The sequence below is a fragment of the Typopeltis vanoorti genome, chromosome 7 (genome assembly GCF_054136105.1).
Source record: "Typopeltis vanoorti isolate ZY-2024b chromosome 7, IOZ_Tvanoo_1.0, whole genome shotgun sequence".
Classification (NCBI taxonomy): Eukaryota; Metazoa; Arthropoda; class Arachnida; order Uropygi; family Thelyphonidae; genus Typopeltis; species Typopeltis vanoorti.
Window position 1 is genome coordinate 36,095,475 of NC_143555.1, and position 26,891 is coordinate 36,122,365.

A 26,891-nucleotide genomic window follows, 5' to 3' on the forward strand; every position below is an offset into this window, starting at 1 on the left:
TATGATGTGCAGCATACTACTCAAACTACTCCACACAGCAAGGAGAAGGCAAGCTGACAAAGCACATTCTGTGCGTCTAATTCATATGAGTATATATAACTCGTATCAGTTGTAGAAGGGATCTCGGATACTATAGGATCGCTATTTGTTTGCAGTAACTGGAAAGTGTCTAAATGATATTTTGAAGCAAGATCTTTTCTACACAGATACCCATTAAATGTCCTTAAATTATTTACTATTACATGGTTATTGGTGCTGAGATTTGAAAATTCACTATGAGAAATTTAAAAGAAAGTTGTTGTTGTTTTTTTATCATCGTGGATAGTTGAAATATTTGTACCTGCAAAGAGTAGGATTAGCATTCTGCTTAACTAATTATAGTATTCTAGAAGAATTTCAGGTTTTAAACTCCGATAATCTGTTCTTCCAAACAATGCAAATTATAGCTGAAATTTTTTGCATACGTGATTTGTAGTAACTCATATGCATGGAAATCAATATTGCAAAGGTACTACAATTTCAGCCCTGAAACTCCCTTGTTTCCAAGAGTTCGAGAAACTTTTTCTCCGCGTTCTTATACCAATTTCACATGGGAAAGAAGAGAATTTTTTTTCTGTGTTCTCTATTAGTGATTTAATGCTAATTACGTGATGACTGAAACATTAGCAATATATTTGTGTAAGGGAGCATATTATATTTTTCAGTTCTTTAGCCTTACAGAAAAAGGATACCGGTTCAGTTTCTAGTGTTGATTTTCAAGATTTTTTCAGGATCAACTGTTGTACTTGAAGTATTAGGTTGTTTGCAATATGAATTCGTGTAATAGCCAGGGATTCTTGTTTGACAGTCAGTTCAACATGGTTTTCAGGTTTTATTTCTTAGATCTATTTTATCTTGATACGCCATTAGTCCAAATATTGCCAATAAGAATTTGCTGAAGTTTAATACACGGAAGAATTTAACACATTTATTAAATTGCAAAAAAAAAAAAAAATTAGTCACTTGTTAGATATTCGTTGGAGGGAACACATTGTACAACTTGTCTTCGAAATACTGTATATCACATATGCAACCGACTGAAGCATTAGAAATATATTTGTATATTGAATATTTATAGATATTTAAACATCTTCACGTTTAGTTACTAATATTAAACAATTATTTAATTTGTCAGAAATCGAAGTCTCGCAATTTATTACTAGATTTTTGAGTTCGCTACCTGATATTCAGAGAATATTATTGATGTTTGAAGGCTTTAAAGCATGTTTTAATTACAACCAGAAAATACTTGCCCAAATATAACTAAAACATGATTTTTTCAAAATTCATCAAAGGAGGTATACGAGGTGTGACTATTAAATAACGAGAATGCTTGCAAAAATGTAGTTTATTATTACAATTGCACAACTTAATTGTTATTCCCTTCACATATTCCCCTCATCTATCTATACGCCGTTGCATACAAATTTTCTATTTTTGGAAGCTGTGTTGGACCATCCACCTTATTCCTCGGACTTATCTCCATGCGACTTTTCCTTCGTCAAAGTTGAAATCCGCATTGAAAGGTATACCCATTATCAGTCAGTGGATGAGGTAAAGGAGAAAGCGGCAGCGCTACTGAAGCAGATAACACTTGGTGACTTGCAACGCTTAATACAGCGCTTAATTCCAACAATGGAAAATTCGTATGCAACAGACAGTGCATAGAAGAGGGGAGCATGTTGAAAGGGATAACAATCAAGTTGTACAATTGTAATAATAAACAACATTTTTGCAACCAATCTCGTTATTTAATATCCACAACTAGTATATGTAGAGTTTGATGTCTCTGTAATGATTTGCTGACTAATTCCATGTATTGTGTGAGTACATGGAAGTTAAAAATTATTTAGATAAAGTTTTGAAAAGCACAATAAACATTTTGATTTGTTTATCAAATATTCTTTATATTCTTTAGGTTTTGTAGAACAAATTGAGCAAACTGAAATATTCCTATTTTACATTTCAGTTAACTTGGGTGTGTATCATTATTTACAACTCTACCAGTTGAAGTACGAAAGTAGGTATTTCCACTAACTCCTACAGAGTTGTTAACTTTCGATTCTCTTTTTATGTAATGATTTATATCCAGGAATATGGCCTACATGTGGCTTATCGTTTAATATCGCTATTCACAAAGCGACACATTGAAAAAAGTTTTTTTTTCTTTCTCAAAAGCCTGTGTAGAGTTTTTAATCTGTTGACGTTATATGGACGATATCTTAATTATTTGGAACAGAACCCTAGATAGTCTAAACAATTTTTGGTGTTTTCAAAATAGTCTTCATTCAAAATTAAAGTTTGACACCCAAATAGTGACAATACGCAACCAAAATAGTTTTTTTCAAACTGTTTTGGTTTTCTTGGTCTTAGCTTTCTGAAGTTGCTGTTAGACATTTAACACCCAGATGTAACCTCTTTATTCACATTAAACATGTTCATAAAAGATGTGTTAACAATATCTCCCTTCGGTCAATGACCATCATTCATTCTTTTAAACTGGTTGCTTCATTAATTACGATTTTTCCAACAAAAGAGTGCTATATCGAAATAGCAAAATAAATAAATAAATAAATAAATAAATAAATACTTATCGGAAACCAAATGCCCAGTTGTTATACGAATCTCACACGATGAAAAACAAATGTTCAAAAGGCTAAACAAGTCTTCGGAAACTGGATTATACAGGAAAAAGGTTTATTTTTGTATTTTTTTATACGTTATATGTCGAAGTTTTAATCCTTGGTATGTCTACTTCAGAAATAATAATAATAACAACAACAATAATAATAATAAATAAACTGGTTGCTTCATTAATTACGATTTTTCCAACAAAAGAGTGCTATATCGAAATAGCAAAATAAATAAATAAATAAATAAATAAATAAATACTTATCGGAAACCAAATGCCCAGTTGTTATACGAATCTCACACGATGAAAAACAAATGTTCAAAAGGCTAAACAAGTCTTCGGAAACTGGATTATACAGGAAAAAGGTTTATTTTTGTATTTTTTTATACGTTATATGTCGAAGTTTTAATCCTTGGTATGTCTACTTCAGAAATAATAATAATAACAACAACAATAATAATAATATATTCAAAATTTTATTAATCTTATTCACATTTTCAAATTTATGTCATTAAACAGAATGGACTACATTTGTGGAGGCATTCTTGTTCAGTTAAAAAAATGTTACCATTTCCTCCACAACCACCATAAAGAAATGTTGTGCACTCGCATGAAGAAGTGTTGAAGTAGTAAGGAAAGAATATACTTCTGCAGCTTCCTCTGTCCTGGGGTAAGGTGCACACATCATCTGCAACAAATAAATAAGTGAATATTACATTTCGATATGTACACAATGAAACATAATGAAATTGGAATGAAAAATAATCTAAAAACGAAATCTTAAAATAAGTCGGAACTAGATAAAAATTAGATAAATTCAATAACTTTCTTTCTTTTCAAAAGGAATTACGAAAGAATATGAATTGAATATGAAAGAATAACTCAACAGAATGCAGATGTGAGGGTGACAGATGCAGAAGAGTTTGTTCAACCAACGAGTGCAAATTTTGGCAATCAACCTGCTGTATGCAACATAGCGTTCACTGCTTCCTCATTGGGTAAAGAAACTCGTGTATGAGGTTGAGTCTCAGAGCAAGGAAGATTCTACAAAGCGAAAAAAGCGTTATGACAATCCCATTGAATAAAGGTGGTGCAAAAGACCGATGTATCAAACCTTTGACCTATCGGTGTCTTTGGAGTGGTGGTGAAGATTTGAGAAAAGTTGGTAAGGGCTCTCATTCAGAAATAGGCTGACGGATAATCTGTGCATACTTTACAATGAACAACATTAGCTTGCTAAGGGAAAGTCGTGTTTGAGCAAGGTGCTCACCTTTTATAATTATTACCGTTAAGTTAAACAAGAGGAATCGATATACTTTGATACCCTTTGATTTCAATACAGCTTTTGACAGAATACAGCATGGATGTCTGTTGTATAAATTGCAGAATATGGGACTGGATTATAAAATATTAAAGTGGATTACTGATTTATGAATTTTTAACTATCCATATCCTCCTATCCTCTGCAATAACACAAGAACAATCTAAAGGTAGTATAGTAGAGATAGTATACTAAATCGAGTAGATGGAAAGTAAACTTATATTGTCATATATGTGTTGCGCTGTTTGGTTCCACTCGAATCTACTAATTTATTCATTACAACAGTCATGGTTAAAGATCTTGTGAAGCAAAAACATTGTATTCATTCTGAAAAATTAAATACAGTACCGTGCAAATAAAAAAAAAAAAAAAACAGTACTGAACTTCGACTCCCGTTTACTCTACAATATCGTTGTAGTCATTCCGTACTATTTTTTTTGTATGTATATATATGTATGGAAATTCATTGACTCGGTTGAAATACATATTGTAAAATAGAGTTGAATGACTTAAACCGAAAGTTAGGTAAAAAAGGTTTAATAGCAAAACATGACTAGTTTCGCCTTATAACAGCCTTCATCAGGTGACATTATAAAATAAAAGAAAAAACACTAAACACTGAAGCTTAAAAAACTATGAACAAATTAGAGAGTCTCTATACGTAATTAGAATGAAAACGTTGTAGTTGTTAAAATACAATTTTATTAATATTGACCATTTACAAATAAACTTACACAAAGCCTACCAGTTTCGCCAGCAGACTGTTTGGCTTTTTCAAGGCGTTTACGGAAAGACATAAAAACTAGTAAATGCAAATTGAAAGGAACATAAAAAAAAACCGTTGTAAACCAACTAGTAGCTAAGGTTACAGGTTCGCGTGACAGAGAGGACTTATTGTTCTTATTCATTATCACGCATGCGTGTTTGTTGTAAACATGTAATGTTAATGAACTGGCTAGCTGTAGTTCAGATTGATTAAGAGAGAGGATCAGGTTTTTTCCACGAACTGTTTAGAATTACACCCTGATTTCTGTTGAGGTTTCCGCCGGTTATTGACACTATTGTGGCTTCCTTGAATAAACGATGTCTGTAGTCGTCATCAAGATATGGCATGGAGCTGTTTTGCCACTCTATCATGTGGTTAGACTTACAGAAGTTATGTGCTAAGCCGAAAGAGATACTTCTGTTGTGGTTTACATCACCAACATATTCATTTTGTCTGATTTCTAAACTCCGTGAAGTTTTTCCGATGTAGGCGAGACCACAGGTGCAGGGAATGTAATATACTCCTGGATATTTCTAGAAAGGCACCTTATCTTTTGGGGATCCTAAAACTTGTCTGATGCTGTTGGTTGGTTTGAAGTCCACTCTGATGTTAGGCTATTAGTATTCGTGCTATTTCATAATAAATTGACTTGATGAAAGGGCTCACTAGAGTAGAAATGTGCTGGGAGCGTGATTCTTCTTGTCTGGGGTTGTCACTGTATAGATAATTTTGATGATGTTTTGAGGATATCCATTTTGTGATAATGTGTTGGCTATTAGTGAGAGTCCAGTCTGTGTATCCTCCTCTTCTGATATAAACTATCTAGCCCTATATTTCTAATTTCTGATTTGTATTTAGTTGTAGTTGTATTTAAAGCTGTTCTTTCGTTTGTTGCATTGTTAGGAGAGTGCGTGCTTGCAGCATCACGTGAACGCCAGTACCTGATTACTGCTGAATGACTATCTGGGAGGTTGTAGCTCAAGTTATTATTTAGATGTTCAGGGTTGAGGATGATTTCTATAGATTCTACGATTTTTCTCTCCAATTCATCATGGCAACGAAAGATGTTGGTAGATCTGTCCCAGCGGACTGTATGACTTGGGTTTTCATCATTAGGATCAGCCGAAAAAAGGATATGGCTTGATAAGGTACTGGCTCGCTGTCTCTTGTAAGCAATGTCCCTCATGTGTTCCCCCATACGTAATTCAATAGATTTGTCCATATGGCCAAAATAAGGAATATCACAATTCCACCATATTTTGTACACACCAGGATATTTAAGATGATGATGACAAGGTTTTGGGTGGCTTGTTAAGGAGCAGATTTTTGGAAGTGGAGTGAACAAAGTTCTGATATTGTATTTTCTTAGAACCTTGGCTAAGTTTTGTGAACCTGAACTTATGTAAGGAATAGATATAATGCCTTTAAATGTATTTATTTCTTCTGTGTGATGGCTAGGAGGATTAAGAAGGAATTTTTCAATAATTCTTTTAGAATATCCATTAAGTATGAAAGTAGTTTTGAGATAGTTGATTTCTTTATAAAGTTCAAGAAGAGAGCGAGCTCTGTGTCCCAATGTAGAAATTATTCCAAGTTTTTGGTGAGAGAAATGATGGGACTAACTATGAAGATATCTGTTGGTATGTGTAGGCTTTCTATACATCGAAATTTTAAGTTTACCAGAAGAGCGGGTCAGTTTTACATCTAGAAAAGGCAGGGAACTATCGGTTTCAAGCTCGGCTGTGAACTTTATACTTGGATGTAGACTATTGATATATTCAAGGAAATCCATAAGGGAATCATGTCCATGGCTCCAAATGAGGAAACTGTCATCCACATAACATTTCAAAACCTTAGGTGTTTAAGCAAAGGAAGAGATAGCCGTGGCTTCAAAATCCTCGAAGTAAATATTTGCAAGAACAGAGAATAAAGGATTACCCATAGCTAGACCATGATTTTGCTTGTATATGCTATCTTGGAATCTAAAGTAACCGGACTTAATGCAATGGGTAAGTAAGGCTAAAAATGTGTTGGATAACTTTTCTTTATTCCGCGCATATATGGAAGTCCAAAAATCCATAAAGAAAACACCCCACTACTCCCCATTGTGGAAGGTATTGATTCTCAGACGTACAAACTTTCTAAACATCTTGGAAAATACCTCAAATGTTTTTCAGGCAAGTCCTCATCCTTTATGATTAACGGCGGACTTTGTTTCGTTCATTAAGGATGTGACAGTTAATGAAGATGAAATCATGGCTAGCTTCGACATAATTTCCTTGTTCACTAATATCCCAACAGACGAAGTCCTAACGTTACTCAAAGACAAGTTATTCAAAAAATTGTTAGCTTTACTTACCCATTGCATCAAGTCCGGTTACTTTAGATTCCAAGATACTATATACAAGCAAAATCATAGTCTGGCTATGGGTAATCCTTTATCTCTTGTTCTTGCAAATATTTACTTGGAGGATTTTGAAGCCAAAGCTATCTCTTCCTTTGCTTTAACACCTAAGGTTTGGAAACGTTATGTGGATGACATTTTCCTCATTTGGAGCCATAGACATGACTCCCTTATGGATTTCCTTGAACATATCAATAGTCGACATCCAAGTATGAAGTTGACAGCCGAGCTTGAAACTGATAGTTTCATGCCTTTTCTAGATGTAAAACTGACCTGCTCTTTTGGAAAACTTAAAATTTCGATGTATAGAAAGCCTATCCTACACGTACCAACAGATATCTTCATAACTGGTCAAAAAAAAAATCCAAAAATACTAAAACCAGTAAACCACAACCCCCCCCCCCGCCTCCACAATAGAGATTACGCTAAATCTATCACCATCCCCTACATCTTGGACACCTCTGAGAAAAGAACCAATATCCTCAAAAATATGACTTGACTTCCTGTTATAGACCATATAAAAAGTTGGCATCCCTTATCCACTCTACCAAAGACCAACCACTTCCCCTAGACCTACCTGGTGTATACCAGGTCCCTTGCAGCTGCAAACTGTCCTACTTTGGCCAAACAGACAGGAGAGCAAATATCAGGATTTCAGAACACAAACACTACATCCAGTTTTATCAGTACAGCCATTTGGGCTGGCAGACCATGTCATATATACTCGCCATGGAATTCGTTGAAAGAAAACTAAAATAATACACCGCAGCAAATTCAAGTACGAAAGATTATTCGTGGAATCATCAGCAACTCTAAAAAAAGTTCCAATCCTCAACAAATTTGGGTGCATGAAACAACCCCAAATTTGGGAGACTTACATTATGAGAACTTCAGCCCCAACGCCCAAGACAACCCAATTAGCCCGCCAGAAGGAACCATTAGGACTTTAGGAACAATACTAGTTTCTTGCCTTCTTCCTCATTTGCTTTTGTTAGTGCCTGCGTGCACATACCATATTTGTATGTTCCTGAAGATGGAAACGTGACGTTGTTGAAATACTGAGCTTATTCATTAATTAATATGCTTTATATGCGTTGTTAATTCCTTAAGTTAATTACCAGTTATGTATAACCAACGTATGAGCTTTGCTAGTAGAAGATATCTTCATAGTCAGTCCCATCACTTCCCTCCACAAAAACTTGGAATAATTTCTACATTGGGACACAGAGCTCGCTCTCTTCTTGAACTTTATAAAGAAATCAACTATCTCAAAACTACTTTCATACTTAATGGATATTCTAAAAGAATTATTGAAAAATTCCTTCTTAATCCTCCTAGCCATCACACAGAAGAAATAAATACATTTAAAGGCATTATATCTATTCCTTACATAAGTTCAGGTTCACAAAACTTAGCCAAGGTTCTAAGAAAATACAATATCAGAACTTTGTTCACTCCACTTCCAAAAATCTGCTCCTTAACAAGCCATCCAAAACCTTGTCATCATCATTTAAATATCCTGGTGTGTACAAAATATGGTGTGATTGTGATGTTCCTTATTTTGGCCATATGGACAAATCTATTGAATTACGTATGGGGGAACACATGAGGGACATTGCTTACAAGAGACAGCGAGCCAGTACCTTATCAAGCCATATCCTTTTTTCGGCTGATCCTAATGATGAAAACCCAAGTCATACAGTCCGCTGGGACAGATCTACCAACATCTTTCGTTGCCATGATGAATTGGAGAGAAAAATCGTAGAATCTATAGAAATCATCCTCAACTCTGAACATCTAAATAATAACTTGAGCTACAACCTCCCAGATAGTCATTCAGCTGTAATCATGTACTGGCGTTCACGTGATGCTGCAAGCACGCACTCTCCTAACAATGCAGCAAACGAAAGAACAACTTTAAATACAACTACAACGTTTTCATGCTAATTATGTATGGAGGCTCTGTATGTTGTTCATAGTTTTAGTGCTTTTTCTTTTCTTTTATAATATCACTTGATGAAGGCTGTTATAAGCCGAAACTAGTCGTGTTTTACTATTAAACCTTTTTTACCTAACTCTCGGTTTAAGTCATTCAACTCTATTTTACAATATATATATATATACATATATATATATATATATATATATATATATATATATATATTAAAATAATTGAATGAAATAAACCGAGAAAAAAGGAAAAAGGTTTAATAGTATCACACGACTAATTTCGGCTTTTTACAGCCTTCTTCAGGTGTTTTTATAAAAGAAAAGAAAAAACATTAAACATTGAAGATAAAAAACTGTGACATTTCTTATTTTGGCCAGACGGATAAGTCTATTGATTTGTGTATGGAGGAGCACAGGAGGGGCATCGCTTACTAGAGAACACTTGCCAGTGCTTTATCCAGCCATATCCTTTTTTCGGCCGATTCTGAAACCATAGTCATACAATCCTTTGGGATAGATCTAACAACATTTTCCGATGCCATGACGAACTGGAGAGAAAAATTGTAGAATCTAGAGAAATCATCCTCAACCCTGTACATTTAAATAATAATTTAAGCTATAACCTCCCAGACCGTCATTCTGCTGTGATCAAATACTGGCGCTCACGAGATGCTATACGCACGCTGCACGCACTCACCCAACAATGTGGCCAACGAAGGAACAGCTTTGAATATATATATATATATATACATACACACACACACACACATTGGCGCCCGCAGAGAGGGAAAATACCCCATCCCAGGGATCGATTAAAAAATACACACTCGACCATGGGACGCTTTGTCTGTCTTAAAATTTTATTACGGGTTAGCCGGTTTCGGCTTAACTTAAAATTAACAATAATAATTGAAATACCTAAACGATGTTCCATACAGAAATATAGATGCAATTATCCTGGAATCATACCTAAAGACTTGCATCGGCAATCAATATTTATCAGATACTCAGATTCTTTAATTTCATTCTTAAAATCAAGATTTTCCTCGGATAAAAAATAGCATTTTCAGTATTTCAGTTTCATCCCAAGAATATTCTAAAAATAGATAAAATAAAGTGCCGAAACAACGAAAAATGCAATTCACAATATATAGAAATAGAGGCAACAACGTGGTATGAAAAATGGACAAATTTTCCTTCGACTGATATTCCCCAAATTTTACCAGATGTTTTGGAACATTGCGACTAGTTCCGTTCTATTAATTCGGCAATAACTATTGGTATGACATCACCTGTTACTACCTGTACCATTGAAAGAAGTTTCAGCAACTTGAGACGTGTGAAAACATGGTTAAGGTTCACAATCTCAGAAACGTGTTTATCAGGTTTATGTATGATTAGTGTGCGCAGGAAGAAACTAGAAGAGGAAACGGTAAAGAAGAAATTTATCGAAAATATCACCAATAGGCTTGCAAGCGATAGAGGGAGAATTCAGTTTTATACGATACGTGATTATTGAAATTATTATCTATCTATCTATCTATATCTATATCTATATATATTACACATATTAATTCTTGTTTCCATTATATTGTAAATTTATATACGTGTACATTGTGTATGTGTTTTTGTATTGATGCAGTACTGTATTCTATAATCTTTTGTGAAAAAAATAAATAAATAAATAAAACTTTATTGATGTAATTATTTGTCTCTGCTCCCCCTGTAAAATTTGCTGCAGATGCCGATATATATATATATATATAATAAGTTCTTTTACCTTCGGAATAATGTATATTAGAGTTACCAAGTAATTTTATAAATTTGGTTATTTTACTGCTAATCCCAAGTCAGCAAACAGTTAAGTTTACGCCTGAACGTAGTTCAAGTCTAAAGGTGGTGCAACACCAGGCCAACTCATTGTAAAGGTGGCTAAAGCTCTGATCACTATTCTTAGCATTTTCCATAATGTAAAGCACATCTCGCTAAGAGATGTAGACTGCAATATATATATATATACACACTGCAATACATTATGTGTGGGGTCACTACCCACTACCCAACCGGTTTCAACCTTTTTTGAATGTAAAAGTGAAACGGGCTCTAAAAATAAGACGATCCCGAAAGATCGCCCAACTCTGCGTTGTTCTACTCAATGACAGGCTCACCCCGTCACCCAGAAGAACTCAGTATTGGCTCTACCCAGTGGCAGGCTCATCCCACCACCAAGCAGAGCCATAATCTCAACGACAGAGACAGGCAAAAACCTATCCCCAAGAAGAGCCTCATGGAGCTCCCGCCGGTATCAACCTTATGAATAAGTAAAGCCGTCTCTAAAAATTCGGACGATCCCTAGGCCACTCAATTGTGGGCGAAAGACCGTCCATCTCAGCGTTGGCTCCACTCAGTGATGGCTTTCCACCCTCCACCACCATCCAGCAGAACCGCTCAAATTCCGAAGAAAAGCATTCACCGACAAAGCCCCTCAACGGGCCGTGCCGGAAAACACTTTCCCCAGAGACTCAAATTGCTCCCTTAAGGCAAAAACCTTAAAAGAGCGAACTCATATTAGCATCTCACCGGTTTCAACCTTTTTTGAGGTCTCATCAGTGAGTAGCTAGACCCTAAATACCAAGTTTTTAGTAATACAGAGCCTTATCAACTTTACTTATATAAGTTGCGACAAGGTGTTTTTATTTTGAATAAGAATCTCTGGAGGAGATATAGGTGTAATAAAATTTTTTACCTTGGGAATAATGTATATTAGCGTTACCAAGTAATTTTATAAACTTGGTTATTTTACTCGTAATCCCAAGTAAGCAAACAGTTAAGTTTGCGCCTGAACGTAGTTCAAGTCTTAAGGTGGTGCAGCCACTTTTAGACTTGCTTACTTGGGATTAGGAGTAAAATAACCAAATTTATAAAATTACTTGGTAACCCTAATATACATTATTCCCAAGGTAAAAAAAACTTATTTACATCTATATCTCCTCCAGAGATTCTTATTCAAAATAAAAACATCTTTTAGCAACTTGCATAGGTCAAGTTGATAAGACTCTGTATTACTAAAACCTTGATATATTTAGTGTCTAGCTATTCACTTAGGATACCTCAAAAAAGGTTGAAACCGGTCTGGATAGTGAGCCCACCCATAATGTATTGCAGTACCCTAATATAATACATATATATATATATATATATATATATATATATATATATATATATATATATATATATACAGTATATATGTATTTTTTTTAAAGAATAAATATTTAATGACTTAAACCGAGATAAAATATGAAGTTTTAATGAAAATGATACAACTATTATTATAATTACGGTTATTATAGCCTGTTTTTGTTTAGGTGTGTCCCTTATTTAAATACATTGGCTAGCATTACTCAAAAAAGGGGGTATATATATCATAGGGCATTATGGGTGAGTATAGAAGGCAATTATGGCAGAATAAAAGAGGTGGAAAATTTTTGTACATACCTTGTTTGGATTCCAGGATGTCTTCCAATTCCATGATCCTGCTGAAGGTTGTTTATAAACGAGGTGGGGGGGTGAGGAAGGGAGCGTGGGAGTGTTTTGAAGCGGGAAAAATAAATTTGGAAACCCGGGTTAATATTAATAATATATATATATATATATATATATATATATATTATGTTTAGGGGCGCATTTTTGTGGGGGGGGGGAAACAAAGGGGAAGGGTATCCTTATGTGGAACCTGGGACAGGGGTTAACGGGGTGTAGACCATTTCGGTCGTCGTCTGACCGTCATCGGAACCTTGTCGGAATGAGTGTAGGGCTATGTCACGGCTGCAAGTTGCATCTGCCAAATTAGGGCATTTGTGGTCGCTACATGGCCGGAGCGTGGCTTAATTTGTAAGTTCTGGATGGTTCGACATTCGGAAATTAGGTAGGGGCGGAGGACGTTGATAGAATTTTCATCGCATTTTACGGCAATAGTTTCGAATATTCTAAGCATTGTTTCGTTGTCTTGTTTGTCTCTGATTATGGCCTTGTCGATTTGGGGGGTATGTTTCAGCTCAAGAGCGTGAGCTGCAATTTCTTTATTCCCTGTACTCTGTGTTTTGTGTTTCTTTTTGATGTTGCGATGTTATTTTGTGTTCAGATATTCCGGAATGGGAATATTGCAATCCCTGAAGTGTTCTTGTAGTCTAGTCCATAAGGACCTAAATGTAGAGCCAGTGTAGGTGATGTCACAGTCTTTTTCACAAGGAAATTTGCAGACTACGTTGTGGTGTTCGAATATTTCTTTGTGAGTGAGAGATTTAGTAGGTTTCAGGATAGTTGCTAATTTTTGGTTCGTGGTGAATACTAGCTTATAGTCCGTTTTCTTGAAAACCAACAGCAGGATCATAGAATGGGAAGACATCGTAGAATCAAAACAAGTATGTACAAATTTTTTCCACCTCTTTTATTCTACCATAATTGCGTTCTATACTCACCCATAATACCCTAAGATATATATATCCCCTTTTTTGAGTAATGATAGCCAATCTATTTAAATAAGGAACACTCCTAAACAAAAACAGGCTATAATAGCCGTTATTATAATAATAGTGTTTAAGATGAGTAACATAGGAATTTTCCCAGAAACTATACCTAATGATACAACTACTTTCTGCCTTTTACAACCTTCTTCAGGTATCCACCAAAGGTAGAATAGAGTAATAAAAATTGAAGTTACAAAGAACAGAGAATTACAGGCAAAAAATGCAATACATAATTGACACAAAAACGTTGTATTTTTCAAGTTGTTCTATTTAACACGCTATTGTTTGTTGCATGCGTGCTTGCAGGTTCTCGTGAGCGCCAGTATTGAACAACTGCAGTATGACTATCAGGGATGTTATAACTCAAATTGCTGTTCAAATGTACAGGATTAAGGAGGATTTCTCTGGACTTCACGATTTTCCTTTCAAATTCATCACTACAGCGAAAAATGTTTTCGCATTTATCTCAGCACACTGAGTGACTGTAGATCGTCATGACGGTTATTAGAGAAAAGAACATGACTGGAAAGCGCAGATGCATGTGATCTTTTATAGGAGATGTCTCTCTTATGCTCCTCAATCCGCAGTTCAACAGATTTGTTAGTCTGTCCAAAATAAATAATATTACAATCGCACCATAATTTGTATACACCTGGATATTTTAGGTTGTGATGAATAGGCTTCGGATGGCTTATAAGAGAACGGATTTTAGGAAGTGTAGTGAAAAACGTCCTGATGTTGTATTTTTTCAGGACTTTAGCCAATTTATTGGAGACTGAACTAATGTAAGGTATTGAGATGCTACCTTTTAAAACAGTATTATCCATAGTACACTGATTAGGAGGATCCATAAAAAATTTCTTAATCGTTTTTTCAGAATATCCATTTTGTTTAAAGATAAGAGAAATGTGATTAATTTCTTTTTTGAGCTCATTTGGCTCATTTAAAAGAGAGCGTGCTCTGTGTCCTAAGGTAAAAATAGTTCCGAGCTTTTGTGGTGGAAAGTGATGAGATATCTGTTAGTATGAGTGGGTTTTCTGTATATATATATATATAGATTTTAAATGTATCAGAGCATCGTGTAAGAAATACATCCAGGAATGGAAGGCAGTTATTTCGTCCTAGTTCGGCAGTGAATTTTATATTAGAATGCTGGTTGTTAAGATGATGAAGAAAATCCATGAGAGATGTGTGTCTGTGACTCCAGATGATGAAAATGTCGTCAACATGACGTCTCCAAAGTTTCGGCTTAAGTGAGAAGGACGATATGGCTTTCATTTCAAAATCTTCCAGAAAAATGTTCTAGAACCGGGGATAAAGGGTTGCCCATTGCTAGGCCTTGGTTTTGTTTGTAAATGGAGTCCCTATATATGAAGTAGCCAGATTGAATACAATGCTTTAATAAAGCAAATATCTTTTTAGACAATTTGTCCTTTAGTAATGTTAATACCTCCTCCGTAGGGACGTTAGTAAATAATCAGATAATGTCAAAACTTGCTATGATATCATTTTCGCTGATTGAAATATTTTTGATATGAGAAACGAAGTCTGTGGTGTTTTTGATGAATGATGAAGATTTATTGGAGAAACACTTGAGGTATTCTGCAAGATGTTTCTTTAATGTTGTAAATTCAATCAAGTTTTTCCTAATTTCATTTCGTTTCAAGAAACAATAATAACAGAACGCGCTAAAGAATTTATCGTAAATCAAAGTTAGATCTCAGCGAAAGAATCTCAAATACAAAACGCTGTCTTGCCCTTTTGTTCATCGTAAAAATGGTCTTTAACTCAAAAACTTGGAGCGCTTCTGGATAATAATAATTTTCATGATTTTATCTTTAACAGTGAAGCGCAAGCAACACTGATACAAAGTAATAATAATCTTAATCTTATCAAGAAGTTTGAGATTCTTAAGAGAGTACAAAACATACATGTTCCTGCAAAAACCTATATTAATCCTGACAAAGCGGTAGTAAACAATTCGTCACATGTTTTAGCAGTTGCAGAAAAAGATATTCTAAGCAAAGGTCTAAATTTTATTCCCTCACCTAAGTTTATTCCAAAGGAATCTCTACTCACAAAAATAGAAAAAGTCAGATCACTTATTCCTAATAATTTGGCAAAACTTCTCCGTATTGAATCCATCTTCATTATCAATAATCCCAAACCTGCAAGAGATAATCTTTCTCCTGTCGAAAGACAGACCTTACAAAATCTTGAAAAGAACAAAGACATCATTATTTTACCTGCAGATAAAGCCAATGCCACAGTCGTCATCAATTCTGAAGATTACCACAATAAAATACTTCAATTGCTTGAAGACAACATTACATATTCAATTCTTCAGGATGATCCAACAAGGGAACTACAAAACCGCACAAACAATCTGTTAAAGACTATGTTAAATTGTGAATGAAACTATGTTGTGTAATTTATTTTTTTCATTCACATTTAACATTGCTTATTACATATTAATCATGATTTGTATAAAAATTATTTATTATTCCTTAATTAAGGATTACTATTTAAATATTTATTCTAAACTTAACCTACTATTAATTTATTAAACAATAATACGTGTAGAATTTATGATAACTAAAATATATATATGATGTAACGAAAAGTATTATTATAATTAATTGTATACGTAATGAAAAAGCTGATTAAGTAGCTCAAATATTCTGTTTATTCTTATTTGTGAAAATTTAACGTTATGTAATCACTCATGTAGTAGTAGAGTATTGTATTACATTAGCGAAATGTTTGCGTTCATTTGTTGTCATGGATACGCATGAAATAAACAAGCACGAGTCGAAGAGAGCGTGACCTTCGGACTGAAAGGGGAGAGAAAAAGCAATAAGATTTTTAATTAGAGAGAGAGGAGAGGGAGTTTTGCGGAGCGGGAAGGAATGTAGGATACAAGCAAAAGAAGTGAAAGAAGATTATAAGTTCTCTAGGGCAGAAATTCATGATATAGTGTTTAGAAGTGAGCCAAAACGTAGTGAATCATATACTTAGCTGCAAGTGAAGTCAGCTGTTGTTGTAGAGGAAAATTAATGCCGTAATCGGATAAATACAGAACTGGACATTCAATGGAAAATTCTGATTAGTTCCAGTTAGTCTAGGATTAACATGGCTTATTCCTAGGATTACGTCTTAATTCTATGTTGCCCTGAGAAGAATTATATTGAATTTAACTAGTTGGAGAAAAGTAAACAAGGAAAAATATCAGTACCTTATTGCTGTTGTTTAGATTAGTGAAGTGCGATTAATAGTAGTTCAGTTAAAACGTTGGAGGATTTTTATTAATGTGCTCCGCTAGCGTAAAATAGTTAATTCATAAGTGTGCTCACAATAAATTGATGTATTGAGGATTGTATCTGGTAAGAGTAGTCATACATGTTTGTTTATTCTAACATTAGCTATAACGTATCTTCGAAGTTCAAAGTCCGAAATAAGATTGCTTGGAATATTGTCTACCTTGATTAGTGCCTGCTGTGAATTTAAACATTAAGTACAGCTGATAGATATGTGGAGACTGATCAAATGAGAAGTTTTGTTTTATTAACTTGAGTTAAGAAGGCGTGTGATTTTAAAGCTGTGAATTGTATGTGAAAGTTTAGAACATTGAATTGGCATGAGTGACTTAGCAAGATGTATTAAGTTGATTGTATTGTTTCATTTAAAAGCAGAATTCTTGTATTTGTTATATATCATATATTAAATGTTTTATTTTGCTAATCTAAATATTGTGTTTGCCTGAATTCCTTTTTATTGCACCGTTCATAAAAAATTCGAATCTCGCGAATGCCCCAAGTAGAATAGTAAATAATTCGGCCTAAATAAATGAATGGACTGCTAGCTAATTTAAGAATTGATCCTACTATTTTATATAGACTAATCTAAAAATAGGGTGGCGCAGTATAATTATAAATTTCCCTACTTTTGGATCTGTGATCAATTTGCAATTAGTTGTTTTATTAATAAGAGTGACTTGAAACAAGATGGCGTATTAGAACACAACATGAAAATAGAACGTCACGACAACTACATTTGAACTTCCTCACAATATTCGCCTTTCTTTACGCTCTCTACACCCTCTTATACCACGCATTTATAGAGTTCCGAAGATACACAAGGAAAACACTCCTCTTCGCCCAATTGTAGAAGGAATTGAGGGTCCTACTTACAAGCTTTCGAAACATCTCGCAGAATACCTGAAGTGTTTCTCCAATAAATCTTCATCATTCATCAAAAACACCACAGACTTCGTTTCTCATATCAAAAACATTTCAATCAGCGAAAATGATATCACAAAGTTTTGACATTATCTCATTATTTACTAACGTCCCGGAGGTATTAACATTACTAAAGGACAAATTGTCTAAAAAGATATTTGCTTTATTAAAGCATTGTATTCAATCTGGCTACTTCATATATAGGGACTCCATTTACAAACAAAACCAAGGCCTAGCAATGGGCAACCCTTTATCCCCGGTTCTAGAACATTTTTCTGGAAGATTTTGAAACGAAAGCCATATCGTCCTTCTCACTTAAACCAAAACTTTGGAGACGTCATGTTGACGACATTTTCATCATCTGGAGTCACAGACACACATCTCTCATGGATTTTCTTCATCATCTTAACAACCAGCATTCTAATATAAAATTCACTGCCGAACTAGGACGAAATAACTGCCTTCCATTCCTGGATGTATTTCTTACACGATGCTCTGATACATTTAAAATCTATATATATATACAGAAAACCCACTCATACCAACAGATATCTCATCACTTTCCACCACAAAAGCTCGGAACTATTTCTACCTTAGGACACGGAGCACGCTCTCTTTTAAATGAACCAGATGAGCTCAAAAAAGAAATTAATCACCTTTCTCTTATCTTTAAACAAAATGGATATTCTGAAAAAACGATTAAGAAATTTTTTATGGATCCTCCTAATCAGTGTACTATGGATAATACTGTTTTAAAAGGTAGCATCTCAATACCTTACATTAGTTCAGTCTCCAATAAATTGGCTAAAGTCCTGAAAAAATACAACATCAGGACGTTTTTCACTACACTTCCTAAAATCCGTTCTCTTATAAGCCATCCGAAGCCTATTCATCACAACCTAAAATATCCAGGTGTATACAAATTATGGTGCGATTGTAATATTATTTATTTTGGACAGACTAACAAATCTGTTGAACTGCGGATTGAGGAGCATAAGAGAGACATCTCCTATAAAAGATCACATGCATCTGCGCTTTCCAGTCATGTTCTTTTCTCTAATAACCGTCATGACGATCTACAGTCACTCAGTGTGCTGAGATAAATGCGAAAACATTTTTCGCTGTAGTGATGAATTTGAAAGGAAAATCGTGAAGTCCAGAGAAATCCTCCTTAATCCTGTACATTTGAACAGCAATTTGAGTTATAACATCCCTGATAGCTATACTGCAGTTGTTCAATACTGGCGCTCACGAGAACCTGCAAGCACGCATGCAACAAACAATAGCGCGTTAAATAGAACAACTTGAAAAATACAACGTTTTTGTGTCAATTATGTATTGCATTTTTTGCCTGTAATTCTCTGTTCTTTGTAACTTTAATTTTTATTACTCTATTCTACCTTTAGTGGATACCTGAAGAAAGCTGTAAAAGGCAGAAACTAGTTTTATCATTTTCATTAAAACTTCATATTTCATCTCGGTTTAAAGCATTAAATAGTTATTCTTTAAAATGTACCATTACAACCGAGTAGAAGCTCGGGAATATATATATATATATATATATATATATGGGTTATCAAGTAATTTTATAAACTTGGTTATTTTACTCCTAATCCCAAGTAAGCCAACAGTTAAGTTTGCGCCTGAACGTAGTTCTCTAAAGGTGGTGCAATACTAGGGAAACTCATTCTAAACAGCTAAGTTTGCTTACTTGGGATTAGGAGTAAAATAACCACGTTTATAAAATTACTTGGTAACCCTAATATACTTATTTCCAAGGTAAAAGAACCTATTTACATATATATATATAGAGAAAGTTTTTTTTTTTTACCTTGGGTATAACATATGTTAAAGAGACCAAGCTATTTTAAATAGCTTGGCATCTTTAACATATATTATTCCCAAGGTAAAAAACTTTCTACATCTATCTCTCATCCTGAGATTTTTTGGTAACTTGCTTTGGTAAAATACTTATAAGCTCTGTATTACTTAACCTTGTTATTTCTAAGCCTGGTTTTCACTGATGAGACCTCAATAAAGGTCGAAACCGGTCTGGATAGTGGCCGCTTGCCTTTAATGCATAGCATCATACATCTCCTCCAGCAGATTTGCTTTGTATTAAAGGTAAATATTAAGAATAATGTTCAGAGCTTATTCTACCTTTACCACGAGTTGTCTTGGCTTGCACTACGTGTAGGATCAGCTAGACTTGCAACACTTGCAGGGCAAATTTGACTTACTTATCTGTTTGCTTACTTGGGAAATGAAGTAAAACCAGGTTTAAAATGGCTTGGTATCCTTAATATATATTATATCCAAGGTAAAAAACTTTCTACATCTATCTCTCAGGATGAGAGATAGATGTAGAAAGTTACCATAAGGTGCTTGACCTAATTAAACAAAAACAAGCACCCTTATGGTAACTTGTTTTTGTAAAATACTTATAAGCCCTGTATTACTTAACCTTGTTATTTCTAAGCTTAGCTCGCACTGATGACACCTCCATAAAGGTCGAAACCGGTGAGGGCCATTATGAGTTCGCTCTCTTAAGGTTTTTGCCTTATGGGAGCAATTTGAGTCTCCGAGGAAAGTGTTTTCCGGCACGGCCCGGTGAGGGGCTTTGTCAGTGAATGCTTTTCTTCGGAATATGAGCGGTTATGCTTGGTGGTTGTGGTGGTGGGTGGAAGGCCATCACTGAGTGGAGCCAACGCTGAGATGGACGGCCTTTCGCCAACAATTGAGTGGCCTAGGGATCGTCCGAATTTTTAGAGACGGCTTTACTTATTCATAAGGTCGAAACCGGTGCGGGTGAAACTTGGGTTCTGAGAGGCTCTGCTTGGGAACAGGTTTTTGCCTGTCTCTGAGTGGGGTCACCGCTGAGATTATGACTCTCCTTGGTGGTGGTGGTGGGGTGAGCCTGCCGCTGGGTAGAGTCAATACTGAGAAGTTCTTCTCGGTGACGGGGTGAGCCTGTCATTGAGAGGAACAACGCGGAGTTGGGCGATCTCTTGAGGTTGACTTATTTTTAGAGCCCGTTTCACTTATTCATAAGGTCGAAACCGGTCTGGGTGGCCCCTTGCCTTTAATACATAGCATCATACATCTCCTCCAAGAGATGTGCTTGCATTAAGGGTAAGTATTAAGAATACTGATCAGAGCTTATTCTACATCTACTACGAGTTGCCTTGACTTGCACTACGTGCAGGGTCAGCTAGACTTGCAACACTTGTAGGCGCAAACTTGACTGACTTATCTGTTTGCTTACTTGGGAAATGGAGTAAAAAAAACAGGTTTATATTTAAAATAGCTTGGTATCTTTAGCATATATATATATATCGTAGTATAATTCTCTCTCCATTCTAAATTACAATTAATGTAAAAAAAAGTTTATTTACCACCACAATTTTTGACACAATCTTCCATAGTTCGAAATACTTCAAAACCTCTGAGCACACCGGAGACCTCCTCACAAGAATTCGTTTTTTTATTGAAGAAGAAACTGATTTTATTACTTTTATGATCAAAATGTTTTGGAATATCTTTGCATTTCCATGGTTCAGCGTTAGCTGCAAAAAAGTCATCAGAATCGAGTTAAAGCTGCTACTACTTTGTCTTAGTACTAATATGAAGCAAGCAATTTATGAAATGCTGCACATGAATATCTGACATATACAAAATACAGCAGCTACAATTATATCTTACTTAAATCTACGAGCTTGTACCTTATTCTCTGTGTGACAGAAAAATGCCTTGCATGTGTGTCAATTCTCCCAATTTGATTTGCTATGTGTGCGAGGAGTTCACCCCAAAGAAAATGTGGATTTACGATAAGTCTTATTACAGAGCGTAGTGAGTTAATAAGTGACTTATGTAGAATAATATGGAATTATTAATTTATACAAATATTCGAATCTTAAGAGGTACTTGTGGCATAATAATTAATAATGGAACACGTATAGACACAGTAATAGCTTTAATTAAATAAAGGTACAAATATTTCGTACTGAAAGTAACAGTACATCGTCAGGGTAGCACAAACAGTTAAAGGAATGAAAAAGTACAGAACAGCGTCGGTGGATCACCAATTAAATTATTGCTGCGTGCTAGAATATTAATTAATAAAATATTATTAAATAATTCTTTACGGATAATTATTTCATTGATGGTTACATAAAATAAGGGTCTGCCAAACTTTTGGGAGAGAGAGAGAGTTATTTCGATTTAAATTCGGCCAATGTAAGAGGGCCTCGCAACTTTCTTTAAAAAGGCGTTCATATTCATAGCCGTTCCATTAGCGGACACGGTCAGCTTACTATATTATGATTACCCTTCGGATATTGCAAAGATTTTTGAAGTCGTTATATATTCAGGTTATTTCAGCTGGAAAAACAAGTTCTACAAACAAGTTGAAGGTACTGCCATGGTTAGCCCTCTGTCTCCACCTTTGGCAAACTATTTTTTGAAACATCTGGAAGACACCTTGTTTGTATCCATTCGTCCCCAACCCTCTCTTTCGTTTCGTTATGTCGATGATGTTTTTGCGATTTGACTACATGCTGAAGAGTAACTTACCACATTTCTACAACAGATAAATAGCCTTCACCCACGCATTCAGTTCACAATGGAAAAAGAAAAGTCTGGTAGTTTACCATTCTTGGACATCCTCCTTACACGCACATCCTCTGGTACTTTGTCTACAAGTGTCTATCGAAAACCTACTTTCACTGGCAGATACATTCATCAAAAGTCTGCTCATCACACCTCTCAAAAAATTGGCATTATCAAATCTTTATAAATAGAGCACATAAAGTGTGCTCCTCTCCATCAACCTTACAACACGAACTTTTCACTATAAAATAGTTAATAGAATCTAATGGTTACAACCCTAATCAAATTCAGCAGATAATTGACTCCTATGTTCCAACACCTTAAGATTCTTCAACAGACCGCAGAGTTCCAATCCCTTACATTTCTGGCATCTCAGAACCTATTGGCAGAATTTTGAAGAAGTATCATCTTATTCCTACATATTTTCCTATCAACAAAATTTCTCACTTGTTGCCATCTACAAAAGACAAACTGCCACCTCTATCATTGGCTGATGTTTACCAGATTCCTTGTGAATGCCATTTATCCTATTTTGGACAAACAGGCCATTCTGTGGGAAAAAGAATGAAGGAACAATATTATATCGAATATATGAAACCTCAGAAGTCTGGTCTAGCACAACATAGCATTGATACTAATCATAATATCCACTGGAATAAAGCTTGTCTTCTCCACAGATGCAGGTTTAAATAAACGCCTTTTTGAAGAAAGTTGCGAAGCCCTCTCACATCGGCCGAATTTAAATCGGATTGACTGTCTCTCTCTCCCAAAAGTTTGGGAGACTCTTATTTTATGTAACCGTCAATGAAATAATTATCCTTAAAAAATTATTTAATAATATTTTATTAATTAATCTTCTAGCACGTGGCAACAATTTAATTGGTGATCCACCGACTGTTCTGTACTTTGTATTTCATTCCTTTAACTATTTGTGCTACACTGACGATGTACTGTTACTTTCAGTACGAAATATTTGTACCTTTATTTAATCAAAGTTATTACTGTGTCTATAAGTGCTCAGTTATTAATTTATACAAATATGTTCGCACGTTTAGCCGAACGCGCTATGCGCTTCGCAACGATATGTCAGAAATGTCCTGAGTTCGACTCCTGTCGCCGACGTGAGGAACTTAAGGATCTTTTTCAAACATAGCGAAGTTAGCCGGTCTTGGGCGTGGAGAGCAGGGTTTTTCTCCCCAATTTATCTGGGTTTTTTTTCTCCAGCAAGCAGGTAAACCGGCCCCATGAACACAAGCAGCTACAGTCATAGAATATACCCGGAGGCATAGGGCTAATCACTTTATCCTGGGGACGGGTAAGACTTAGATATCTCTGTAGCACGTGTTACAGAGCTCTCTTCTTCGTGTTTGGGCAGGAGGCCTAACACGTAGAAGGGAGGAGGAGAATTTATATATACGAGTGGTGTATATCAGAATATTTAACTAAAAAGAACAAATGGTTGTTTCCAATAGAAGATTTAAAGATGAATTTAAATCTAATATGCGATATGACTTTGAGAAGCGTTGATCTACAATAAATAACACAGCGTACCATTCTGATTCAATATCGCATATACATGGAATATTTTGTACATAACGTTTCATGAACTGCGCATTGTTCCAGAAGTTTCAAAGCATTAAGGTCTACGCTTGCCTAGCAAATTTTGATTAGTTGTTCGAAAGGAAAATAGACATGTTTCTCTCTAAAATGTTACCAGTGAAGATTAAATGTATTAAATGAAATGTCTGTGAGAGATTATTTGCTAGTAATATTAAATAATTATGAATTTCATATTTAACGAAAAAATACCATGTGCTCATATCAGATGACGACCAAGTGGTTCAGTTGTTAGTTTTATTTTCTATTTCAAAATATCAATTGACTCTATCTTCTATTTATTTTTTCATATTCTCTCAGAATATTTTATGCTCCGCACCTCAATGTGTTTTATGACTTTTCATTGCATATTTGTTCATATATCATCTAAATTTTATGTTTTAGTCAATTTTAATTGCATATTATTTTCATTGCGCATGTGACGCTTCTAGAAAGTTTTCTAAAATAACTGGGAACTGAAGAAGCACGAAAAGATTATATTTTTTCTCTACAGCAGACATTTCAGTTAATCAAGCTTAATTCTATATAAAGATATTTTATGTTCTGCTTATTTTCAACATTTCGTAAGCTTGTCGTGAAAAAGGAAAAAAAAAAAAAAAAACATGCAGAAGCAACTAAGAATTTTCTCAGACCAATTGATTATTTATTCTTATTTTAACATTTTAGCGTAAGAAACAATGAAGAAATAATAACATTGGTTAAATATAAAAAGTAATGGTACATTCATCAGAAGATAATGGTTTACTAAAATGTTCATATGGACGAAATAATAATCCCGACTGTTGGTTCGATTGGATAGCGTACCTGGGTTATCTAGAGAGTCGGTTTATGTAAAGATAATTTATGTTCTGCTTATTTTCCACTTTTCGTAAGCCTGTCATGAAATAGATAGAAGAAAAAACATGCAGAAGCAAGTAAGAAAGTTGCTTAGACTTATTATTAACTATTATAGGATTAAATAAATCCTTAGCCTTCCATATATTACTAATACTAATGAACTATACTTTTACCAGCTGTATTGGTAGGAATTTGTATGAGAAATAAACAAACAGAAATAATAACAGTGAGGGGAGAAAGATTTTACTACATTGAACAATAAAGTCAGCATGAATCATTTACCATATACCAGCACCAGAGCAAGACTGCAAAGAGTACAAAATACATTCATGGTGGTCGCTTTTTCTCCTTTACGGTAACCGAAACAAATCGGACTCCAATTTGTCAGTGAAAGTATTTTTCTTCTAGATCAGCTGTAAGAAAAAGAAAGTAAAGTCAATAATAACACATGGCATACACCAGGGAGTAAATTCATGGTGTGCGGTACAACCCACTGAATAGCAGTATCATGGATATTATACTTTTGCATGCATTCCTTTTAAAGACTCCACTAATGGTGTACTGAACGCGTGATTCCTAAAATTAAACATAATATACTGATGTTTCGTGAAGAGACACTTTTCGAGGCGTAATCATTGAATCACATTCGAATTAATAGCCTGGGTGTGCGTTGAAAATGCACTCACATTTGAACGAAGTCATCACACGTACACATGGCGCAGCGGGTCAAATTCATAGCATTCTAGTAGATTTAATCCGCTCAGAAGGCGAGCAGGGTGAGCGCTGAGACAAGCATCTAGAGGCTGTGATTGGTTATTGTGTCAACCAATCCAACTGTACGTTGTCATTTATCGTGAGTTGCTGTTTTTGTTTTCTGAATTTCATCTGTTTTGGGTGCATGGAGTATGAATGGATGTGTTTAGCACACCGATATATATATACACACGTTTTTAATATATAATTTTCTATAAATAATTTATAACTTTTTTTGTAGATGTTTACAATGGGAAACAGCGTTCACGATCTACTGAATGCCCTGTTTTCTGCCAGAGATTTTACGGATTATATGATTGAAGTCAATGTAGGTAGGCCTCGTCATCCTCCTCCATATTTATTGAACAAGCACAAAAATGCGAAAACTGAGTGAATGCAATATTTCTCCATTTCGCAACAGAATACAGAGTAGAATATTAGTTTTTAATAAACTACCAAATGTATATAGTGTCTGTTTATTATTGGTTAGTTAATTTGACTTTGCAAAGAAATCTTTCCCTCTCCTACGTAAGTTTTTTTTTTTTTTTTTTTTTTAATTATGCCATCATCAGTTCACTTTTTCATGTTTGACTTTACAGGATCACATACAATTCGCTCCACCAGCAACTTATAGGAACTTAATAATTTGTTTACCATTAATGAAAGTGTTTCTACCCACACTTATTTATTCCTTCATATTTAACATTCTCACATGACTTACTAATGATGGTTCACATATTGACACCTTTGAGTAATTCAATATACCAGCAAAAATATAAAATATTTAATATAGCTTAAAAAAAACATTGTCTCCACTCTATGCAGATTTGGTTACAATTAATTGATTAATTAAAGTATTCAAAGTTATCCTAAAATTAATTGCATTGGACCAATTAAAATGAGCGCTGATGTGCTATGCACTTAAAACTTACATACATTGATAAAAATGCGGTCAAAATGACGTGAATTCTGCAAAATTATTCACCATAAGCCACACGATAGCACACCCAACCGAAATGGGCACGCGACGCCACTGGTATACACCGTCATATAAATCAATTTCAAGGGCAAAGTTTCATTTTAAAGCAAAGTAGGGGGGGGGGACGTTAATGCCAATAATTTGTATTATTGTTATTATATATCTTCCTACAGTACACATTTATATTGAATTATAAACAAACAATCGCCTTTCTCGAAAGA

At 34.8% G+C, this 26,891-nt stretch overlaps 1 protein-coding gene across 1 annotated transcript in view; it reads right to left on the reverse strand.

The window, feature by feature from the left end:
- LOC150104582 (actinia tenebrosa protease inhibitors-like) overlaps positions 1-25,347 on the reverse strand; it is a 151,392-nt gene extending 126,045 nt beyond the window's left edge. Inside the window, exons 1-3 of the mRNA XM_090395587.1 lie at positions 25,221-25,347; positions 21,272-21,442; positions 3,189-3,359 (exon numbers count right to left, since the gene is read on the reverse strand). Coding sequence (XP_090251713.1) covers positions 3,189-3,359; positions 21,272-21,442; positions 25,221-25,269 — 391 coding nt within the window. The 5' untranslated portion in view covers positions 25,270-25,347. The remainder of the gene's footprint in view (positions 1-3,188; positions 3,360-21,271; positions 21,443-25,220) is intronic.
- Positions 25,348-26,891: the final 1,544 nt, after the last annotated feature.